Source organism: Buceros rhinoceros, unplaced genomic scaffold, assembly GCF_000710305.1.
Source record: "Buceros rhinoceros silvestris isolate BGI_N320 unplaced genomic scaffold, ASM71030v1 scaffold8048, whole genome shotgun sequence".
Lineage (NCBI taxonomy): Eukaryota > Metazoa > Chordata > Aves > Bucerotiformes > Bucerotidae > Buceros > Buceros rhinoceros.
Window position 1 is genome coordinate 27,440 of NW_010426280.1, and position 10,393 is coordinate 37,832.

The 10,393-nt window shown below is 37.0% G+C and overlaps 1 protein-coding gene across 1 annotated transcript in view; it reads left to right on the forward strand.

Annotated features, from left to right (window-relative positions):
* ANKRD10 (ankyrin repeat domain 10) overlaps positions 1–10,167 on the forward strand; it is a 31,985-nt gene extending 21,818 nt beyond the window's left edge. Inside the window, exons 3-5 of the mRNA XM_010141443.1 lie at positions 1,600–1,835; positions 5,523–5,618; positions 8,514–10,167. Of these exons, the coding sequence (XP_010139745.1) occupies positions 1,600–1,835; positions 5,523–5,618; positions 8,514–8,983 (802 nt within the window). The 3' untranslated portion in view covers positions 8,984–10,167. The remainder of the gene's footprint in view (positions 1–1,599; positions 1,836–5,522; positions 5,619–8,513) is intronic.
* The last annotated feature ends 226 nt before the right edge of the window (positions 10,168–10,393 follow it).

Here is a 10,393-nt window from a genome sequence, read left to right on the forward strand (position 1 = left end):
CGTGACGGGGTGGGGGGGTGGGGAAGAGAACCCTCTAAAGGCTCAGCAACGTTTACACTCTGAAACTTTATCATATCTTAACTTCAAATATCCTTTGTTCGTGTTAATCCCATTCATGTACTGCCTTGCACTGGACGCACAGAATAGATTCTCTTTGCAGCTATCTTTTAAGTATTTGAAACTAATGTCTCTGCTTGAAGTTCCATTTCTTTTGCCTAACTAGGTTTTTCAGTCCTCTAAAGTCTTACTTTCTAGACTACTCGTGGCTGCTGTTCTCTGCATTTTCACTAGTTCAAGTAAATGTTGACCTAGAATATTGTAGTATGGAATGAAATTACCCTGATCTAGCCTAGTGATTTTTCAATTCTTTAGTATTTTGACTTACTCTTCCAAATCTTATGTAATCCAGCTGTATTTATGGGATTAGTCTTTCTGTAATAGTGAGTTTCTAAAGATTTTGTTTTAGTCTAATTTTTATAGCAAATACATTGCAGTGATCTGGCCTGGGCTTTGTTCTTTGTTTTCTTTGTATGAGCTGGAGTGAGTTGTTTTCTACTTAGTATGAGTTTCAACAGAATCAGGTCTATTAATCTTCTGAATTCTTACTCTGTTGGCTGGTCTGTTTCTGGATTTTTGAGTAATGGACTTGTCTAAGCTACTGAAACCAAGAAACAAGAATTCAATTTTCTGACTAGTTAGATCTGTCCAGAAAGGTGGGAAAAAATTACAGAAGATTTATTGGCATCTTTCGCTTCACAATCTAGTTTTATCATTTCTATCCCTCTTTCCCCTCTTTACTGCGCTTATACCCTTTATTTTTATGCACAGACATACTGTGTGTTTGTGTAAATGCGTGTAATACAGCGCACTTCCACATTCAGTCTCTACGTTCCTACTTGATTTCATTTATAATCTCCTTGATACACTTGCATATTCAAAATCCAGTGCCTTTCTCTCGTGCGTGGAAAAGTTTTGGTTCAAAAACAAAGCAAATCCCAGCACTTATGATGTCACACACTTTGAAATGAGAAACATTAAAAAAAATTATTAAGCAAAGCATAACTAAGTATAGCATCTTTATCTTTTTCCTATATGTGTATGTATTTTATTGATAGGAAGAATAGTGATGATGTTGTTACTTTAGAAACCAGAATGCCATGGACAATTGCCAAGTCATGTTAAGTTTGTTTTGAGTATTTGATCTTTTGCTCAAGTTAAAGCAATAGATTGCAGAATAAACTGCAGAAGATGGTAAAAGTCAAGACTTAAATTAGTCTGAAGCTTGTGTTAAGATCAGATGGCTTCAGACTATTTTAGAAAGAGCATTTTGAGAAGTTTAAATAGGAAGATTTTTTTAAGGCACATAGTATATTGATTTTATTTAAAAGTGTGTTGTCTCCCAAATTATGCTTAGAAGCCAGATGTTTGTGCGAAAAGTTAAGTTAGTTATAAAACTAAGATTAATAACTAATTTCTTAATGGAAATTTGCTAAGTGTATGTTTTCTCTCATCACCAACAGATAGATAGTCAGTAAGGGCAGCAGCAACAGCAAGCTGGCTTGATGAAAGAGTGTAATTCAGTTTCTTTGTATTGTACAGCTTGAGAAATGCCAGTGGCCTGACAGCAGCAGACCTTGCACATACCCAGGGCTTCCAAGAATGTGCCCAGTTTCTCTTGAACCTCCAGAACTGTCACCTGAATCGGTTCTATAGCAATGGCATCTTAAATGGGGTTCATCAGAATGCAGGTCCCAACCCATTCAGTGGTGGGACAAGTCGAAAGAGATGCTTTGAAGATACGGAATCTGCTGGTGTAAAGAAGGCTAGAACGGAAGGTGAGACCCCAGAGGTAAAAGGGGTGGACTTGATACTGTTGCTGAGAAAGGAAAATAAACATTTTAAAGCCTTTCAGAGTAGATGTTAAGTATTATTGACAAACTCATGTACACATCTAAATTACATATTAATACAAGAGGCAGATGAATACAGTTACTCCATGCCACAAGATCTCAGTTCTCTGTCATCATCTTGGTGTGTTCAGAATTTCTATTTCCAGAGACTGCTAAAGTTACATGATGCCAACAATAAATAATACGTGGAGGAGTGGGAGCTGGAATTGTCTTCTACTCCTTCCTCAATTTATTCTCCTTCAGGAGAGACAGCTAATGTTGTGTTAATTCACAAAGATCCCCAAATGTTCCGATGTTAATTTTCCACTTCAAGATTAAGTCACAGTTCAAAAATGGTTTCCTAAATAAAATAGATGAACGAAATTTAATGCGAAAAGGTTTCTCAAATCAAGAGAGATTATATCTGTGACATAAAGTTAACATACCTGAAGTTTCTAGGACCATGTTCCAAGGGGAACTGATAGCTTGCAGGGGGATATAAGACTAGAATGATAATGATCTTTAAGGATTCCTATTCAGCCTTGTGCATTGAGGTTACTGCTTCTGCCAGCAATGATGCAGTAGTACAACCTCAACATTTTTTTGGTGATTATATGAAGAAATTTTTTTTACATCTTTTAAACACCTTGAATAATATAAGAGAATATCCTCAGCTTCCTTTCTGTTGGTCATCCCATTAAATTCTTATTAAAAAGAATGCAGCATTCTGCACTCAAACCTCATTTTCCTTTGTCTGGCATCAGAAAATGGACTTTTTAGGTATTCATTGAAAACACTTTTTCCAGTTAAACTTTATATTGTTCTTACAGCTGTGACAGATAAAATGGGCTCAAACAGAGCTTAATTCCAGATAACAAGAGGGTAATTGAGACCAAAACCATGTTTCTTAACATGGACAACATAAATTACATCAATATCGACACCTGAGTATTTGCTTTAGTACTGCTATCCAGCCACCGTTTCAAATATACCAGATCGGAATGGGAATTCCATAGCCAGTCGTAAAATGGGATATGTTACTTCACGTAGTTGATCTAAACCATAAATAACTGCATGATGGAGAAGGGTGCCTATACAAGTAAATGCCAGACTGCTTTTCAGGAGTACTGTTCTTAGGTAGCCACATAGAACGAGAAGACTTACATGGTGTACAGATGTCCATAACAGCTGTGGAAAGACTTCAGTGCATTCATGTTCTATTACCAGGAGGTGCTGCTTGAAGTCAAAGATTTACCTTTGTTTTGAAGAGCTTTGCCACCTGAATGTTCGTAACTCTCAGTCTCTTGCTTCCAGCCAATAGCTTCAATCTGGTCGTAGGTAGCATTTCCCCACAATCTGTGGGAGTGGTACTGGGCTGACTATTTTTATTATATATTTTGCCATGGAATAGCAGTATCTGCATTACCTTTTAGCATAAACAGTTAGTCAAGTGGTTGAGTTAGACGGAGCAAACTAATAAATATGTTTAAGTGATGGAGACCTCCCAAGCAATTACAGAGATGTTAGAGAAGCAATCAGAGTAGGTGTTTTTTGTAAGTTTTACTGGTATGACTTTTTTTAAGACTCTTGCAGACAAAGCCAAAAACTTTGTTACATTTGCGTGAAGGTTTTTAGGTTAATTAAAGAGATACATCTCAACTGCAGAAGCTGAAGTTTCCAATCTTACCTGTCTGCCCTCAAAGACATCACCATCAGTAATACTGTATCAGTGTAAAAAGTCCATTGGGAGGGAGGATGAATCACTGTTCTTGAGGTGCTTATTTAAGACCTGAGTAATAAGTCGTCAGTACATCTCTGTGGTCAGCTAGCTGTTTGGCAAAACAAGCCCACTTTTGCGGTAATTTTGCTCTTACCAAACCGCACTGGTCTGTTGTCCTATAAAGGCTATTCGCATGGGAGATTGTGCGTGTTCAGAGAGAGTGTAGGCAGCCTGTGTGTGCAGGGAAGAGTCAGGTTTTGATGGCCATACCTCAAATTAGAACAATCACAACTGTGAAAAAACCTTCACTTGTTGTGAGCAGGGGTCAGTGCATTGCCCTTACAAGAACCTGTAAGCAGTAGAGTTGGAATAACAGAAATAACCTGAGCTGCGCTTTGCCCTGTGTCCTGGAATAGCTAATCTGGGCAGTGGGTAGGAGTTAGTTACGTGTAATTTTGTATATGTATGCACACATATATCTGCTGTGAGGTACATAGTTTTAAAAAAACCTTTCCACCTCAAAATTAAGCAACACTGATACAATATACTGTGATACAAAATAATTATGTTCTTAAAACGTAATACAAAAATTAGTTTCAATGGCTAAAGCTGATTTTAACAAAAGTAAGTCACTTACTGTGACTCACTACCACTGAAGTGGCCACTTCCAGAATGTGCACCAAAGAGTTTATTTTTGACTTGGAAACATTAACTGGATTAACTGACCATTTTCCTGAAATCAGTTCTGGAAATTTTACCCTGCTTCCCGGGCTGGTTGGTGGGGGGTGATGTGCAGGGCCAAACAGGATGATGGTGCACAGCAGGCCATCTGGCACCATGTGGGCAGTCCTAATCCTAGCCCCTGTGGTTCATGGCCCTTGGTCAGTTGGCCTTTTCACTGTGCTGTATGTGCTACACATGCGTACTTGCTTGCACAACTGGCAACTGACTGTAACAGCATCAGGAGCCTCAGCACAGCTGCTTTGAGGTGTTCCTTAAGAGGGGGCAACAAAGGCATTGCCAGGTGTACCCTGGAACTGACCGGCATGAAACTGCACTTTGGTCTTCCTCGAGATAATTAGAAAAAATGTCTTTCCCTTCCTGGTTCAGGCTGATTTGAAGGCCAGTGATGCAAGGTCTCAACTGGTCTCCCTTAATCCCTGTGTGGTCTCTTTGGTCATATAGCACTTCAGCAGTTGCTTACAGTTCTTTGAAAACATGTAGTTAATGCAAATTTCTGTTGTGCCCAAGGTAATGCGAGATGACTGGCGGTCTACTAAAGTAGCCCTTTATAACAAAAGAGTGGGAGCAGTGTGTGTGAGACCAGTCCAGGGCCTGTGGGATAGTGCTGAAACAGTGCTTTGCATGGTAGGTGTAAGAGGTAGTGAAGTCAAGCCCATCTTGCTTATTAAAGCATTTCGCACAGCAGTCTAACCACTTGCCGGCTTTTCTTGGAAGACTCATCTGTTTGTTTGGCTCTTGAAGGGATCCCTGGAGCAGTCTGGCATGAGTGGGGGTGGGAACTGTCCCTTAGGAGTGAGAGAAGGAGGCAAGTGTGAGGTACAGACTTTATCTGTTGGTCACGCTAGTTCTAAAGCCTAAACATGAGTGACTTAAATTGTTCTTTATTCAATGTATTAGTGTGTCAGACTAGTAATTGTTTGATACATAGGTGCAAAGTCTGATAGGTACACTGGTAATTCTTCATTTTAAGGTAGCATTAAAATAAAGGCACAAGGACTTAGCATTTACTGATTCTGCATTTGGAATCTCAAACGTCAGAAGATTTCAGATGTGAAAAATTTACATTTCTTTGTAAAAAGCTTTTGTTTTAATAATCAAAGTACTTACCTGTTTGTTGGCTGAGTTTCCAAGTGTGCACCAGTGACTAAACATGACTTCTCTTTTCTCAGCTTACAGCTTTGATGGCTTAATACCAATGGTGAATGGAGGAGTTGAGGATGAGGCTGACAATATGCACGTTGATAGAGAGTTTGCGGTTGTATCAGGTGGGAGTGGACAGTTTCCTGTTAACAACATTCAAATGGTTGAAGACACCAAACAGGAGAGTACTTCTGTTGGACCAAAAGAAATTGAAATATACACTGTTTCTGCAATGCAAACTCCTTGTCGTTGCAAGAATCAATATGCATTTTATTTTTAAGTATAAAACTTAGTCCTTTACTTTTGCACATTGTTGTCTAGAATTTTGAAAACTATTGTATTGCTGTAACACCCATTATATTGGGGGTTTAGGTATCTAAAATTAGCTGTTTCATGCCGTATATTGTAATGGTAGAAGAGAAGGTTTATTAGTAGTTCTATTATTATTTCTGATAAAGAGAAATCCGCAATGGCTGTTTCACTTTTAACCTGAGGCGTGTGTTATGTTGTGCCTTGCTTTTAGTTGCTAGAATGTCAGGTTAAAGGAAGTTCAGAAATAATTTAAATTACTCATTTCATTTCCATTAAATAGATTCAATTGCTAATAAGAAGGCTTGATAGGGAACCATACCCTAGTGGTTATATAGCTTTGAAAATAATGTATGTTACAACAAAACTAAATTGAAATTAGTTCAACAAATAGTATAAAGAATAGTCTAGACATATGCCACATGTTCGGAATTTGTTCAGACACAATGACATAAGTGCAGGATCCTGCTCTGAGTTATTTTTTTACGTAGATAAAAGACTGGACATTACAGGTATTAAACTAGAACTTTAAACTAATGTACCTTGGGAAACAGGTTTTGTGTTGTGTATCAATCTTCATGAAACAGTCAAAACATTACTAGTATTAGTGAATATTAATGCTCTAAGTTTTTTTAAGGGCTGCTTAATCAAGACGCTTTTGGTAACCCCAGAGTGTCTATAGAGTTTCAGTTAAAATTGTCTTGGGTCAGATTTTTCCATGCAGTTATTAGCTAAAGGCATGGAGTTACTATGATAGTGCATTATTACATTCAGAAATTAATTTCTTTCTTTAATTTATTCTATGATAAGTTTATGCTTTGTACCACAGATCAGATTCACCAAAAGGAATGATAATTCATATATATTTTAATATATTAGGAATATATATGTACATATATATACAATCAGTACTTAAAAATGAGAAAGTGTTCTTATTTATGGAAAAATGATTGTCTTTCATCGATATACTCTTATTACAATAGGTGCTAATTTTTAACAAATAATAGCATTCTATAATTATCATCAGAACTATTAATTATCTACTTCTTGCATATTAACTAACAGTAGTGCCATTTTTCTTAAATACGATTTGGCAAAGCCAGCCTATAAGGATTTATTTTTAAACAGATAACAGTTTTGCACTTTTCAGTTAATAAACACTATATGAAATTCCTTCTGTGCGTTTTCATCACTGAAATATTAGCTTTGATGTCTTGATGGGTGTGGGTTGGGTTTTTTTCTCCCATTTCAGTAAGAATTTATGGTTGGTGAGTTCAGCGGATGTCATTATTTTAACCCATGTAGGGACTAAACAGGACACTGCAGTTAGTCCATCCAGTGAGTTACAAATCGAACACGTTTTCTTGGCGTTATGTATTGCTGTCTGTGAAGGATGAGTATCGTAATCCGTATTTCAGATAATATCCATGCGAAAGACTAATAGAGAACCAAGACTTTGGATTCTTACTTGTCAAACAGTGGTACTCATTACGTGTCACTTAAACAGGAATCCAGTGTTTCACAAATGCGGGAAGTTACCAGCGTACTTACTGGCTTGAATTGGAAATAGGCAATAAATGCAGTCCTGTTTTGCACATCGGTTTATGCATTCATGTATACATAAACATATGTGCATGTATCCAAGGGTAATAACAGAATGTAAAATCTTTAAATGTCACCATTTAGGTCTGTAGTTGCTACATTTGCCTTGTTCGTCTTCACCAATATAGATGTAAATTGTAGATGTCCTTTACTGATAGGCATTTTTAAGGCAGAGTATATTACCCTTTTTTTTTGTGCTCCTACTTTGAGTACCACTGCAGAAACATAACGTTTCAGACATACTGATGAAATCTGTTTATGGAAATAAAAACTATTGTACCAATTACTAAATTCGAAGGAGAAACTGCTTTAAAACAATTGTAATTGGGTTTTGCATGCAGATTTTTAGAACTTTGTTTCCTACTACTAATTTTTTTTAGTCTTCTGTGCACTCTGCTGTTGCTGTTGTATGGCATTTTACATGTGGATTGTGCAGATGTTATTATAAACTTGCCATTAAATACAAACCTGCCTGGTATGTTACCTAGCAAGCTGCTAGATAAATTTAAGTACTTTCTGAATGGAGGAACTTTAAACTTTTCATATTAGCACCTCTACATAACATTTCTTTGTTTGACCTATTTCAGTGTATATTGTACTGTGAGAGTTGCCATTAAAAAGGAAAAAAAAGATCCATGGATAAGTAACAGCTGAAAAAGAAAAAAAACAGTCCTTCACCCTCTCACAGTCCTTCTATGCATGTAATTTTTCGTCCCAAGAGGCCATTACAGTTAAGGTGGAAGGATGCTTTTTATTCCACCTTTCAGAACACTGCCCAGAATGTTATCTGCTACTCCTTATTTCATACAGTTAAAAGGCAAAAATTGTGAAAAGTTCACATTGTCTTTGGAAAGATTAATGCAGGCATACTTACACATCAAATATAGATAGGTAGCTGCATTTCCAACGTGAGAATCCATGCTGCAAGCTTACTGGTCAGCTCTCATTACTGTGAACTACCTATGTTGTTACCAATAAAGAAAGGGTAGATTTATTTTCAAAGCTGTGTATGGAAACATTTTTTAAATAGATGTGGAGTATAGTGGAGACATTTTGATGTTTTCCAATTTATTCTTAATTGTTGGTGACAGGTGTATTTCTTAATGCAGATATGAATAGCAGTAGCTCCATATTGAATGCACTGACAAATGGATGTGCCATCAATGGACATTTGGATTTCACCGCCACACAACAACAGCTCAGTGGGATGGATGCCAGGCGCGAGGAGTGTTTAACATTAACACCTAATGGAATAATTCCTGGAATAACTTCTCCCAGTAGGCATCGAATTCATACCAGTAATGGCACCGAGGAACCAGAAAAAGCCATGAATAATTCCACCGATATGTGTGGATCTCTTCATCTGAATGGAAGCCCGAGTAGCTGTGTTTCTAACCGGCCCTCATGGGTGGAAGATCCTGGAGATACTTTGCACTACGGACACTATCATGGTTTTGGGGATACTGCTGAAAGCATCCCCGAACTCAGCAGTGTTGTTGAGCATTCCAACTCTGTCAAGGTTGAACAGAGATACGACAATACTGTCCTAGGCACAATGTATTTGTATCACGGCTCCTAGATGAATGACCTTTATATCAAACGCATATTGAAGTTGCTACCAAATGATTCTGGAGGGGACAGAATCCTCACATAGCATTAAATTTGAAGATTGCAATTTATTGCTATTTTTACACTTTGTTTATATGAAAAGTAAACCTTTAATTTGACAGCCTTATACAATGGTTGTAGTTCGTTGCATGTATGGGGCTTATTTAGTGATAAAATAGGTGCTGTTGATGGAATGTTTATTACTTTCATTTTTTTATTATGGAATGTTCTGGTTTTGTATTTTTTTATTTCTAAGCTTGTGAACACTATCCCTTTTTAGAGCTGTTTTCCCTTTTATTAAAACAATGTTTAACTGAATTTTGTGAAGAAAACGTTACGTATGTGCATCGCTTAGAAGTAAAGATTTTTCCTTTCCGTATCTTCTGCTGAAGCTATGGTAGCAATATCAATGCCAGCTATCACTATGCAAGGTTGAAAGTGGCAATCTTCTGGAGCTTCTCTGACATCATAGTTTGTACATTTCTTTGGTATAATTAGATGTTAATCTTTAAATTTTTGAACGAGTTGTTTAAAAATGCAGAAGCAAAATTGGAGGAAGTTACCATTTCACTTTCTGTAGCGTAGAAGTGCTTTTTGTTGTTGTTGGGCTCTTCGCATTGTGGAGTGGGAAAGTGGGCTGCCTTTGTTCAGTCGCAGTTGGGTGTGCCTCGGGTTAGCTCTGAGTTTGTGGTGGTTTTCTTTGGCTTCTCTCCTTTACATGTGCACTTGATATTTTACCATAGCTCACAGACCAGAGGCATGTTAGCACTGTTCAGCTTTGTACACAGTTTAAAATTGCTGTTACTTGTTATAGAATTTGCCAAGTCAAAATATTTGACTGTCTTAGATATACATTTATCGTCCTTTTTTTTAACATATGCTTTGAAAATGTAATGTTGTGTACTCTTTGGGCTACGCTCACAGAAAATACATTGTATTTAACGCTTAATACACAAATCAAAATTCATATAAGTGCACTATATGAGCACTAATAATATAAGTTGCTGCTTCGTGTTATAAGTGAAGAGTGGGCAAGAATATGGTAAACAAGATAAGCTTTCTGAACTGCATTGATTTTTTTGTTCTTGTTTTGTTTAAAAAGGGACCTTTACAAATTGGATTTTAAAAAAAATAAACATTATTATTGTATCTGAATATTTTGTTCAGACATTTTATTGGAAATTTGAACAAGTCTTTACTAATTTTAAATCACATTTCTCCATAGTCTTTCTCAGTGCAACTGTGGAATTTCTGGATTTTGTCAGTATATTGAAGCAAATGGGAACAGCCCAATACATTGTCCTTGGTTGAATTTCAGAAACACCTACTGGATGTTCTGCATATAAAGGTTGCATCAGCCTTGAACTCCAAAAATGGATTA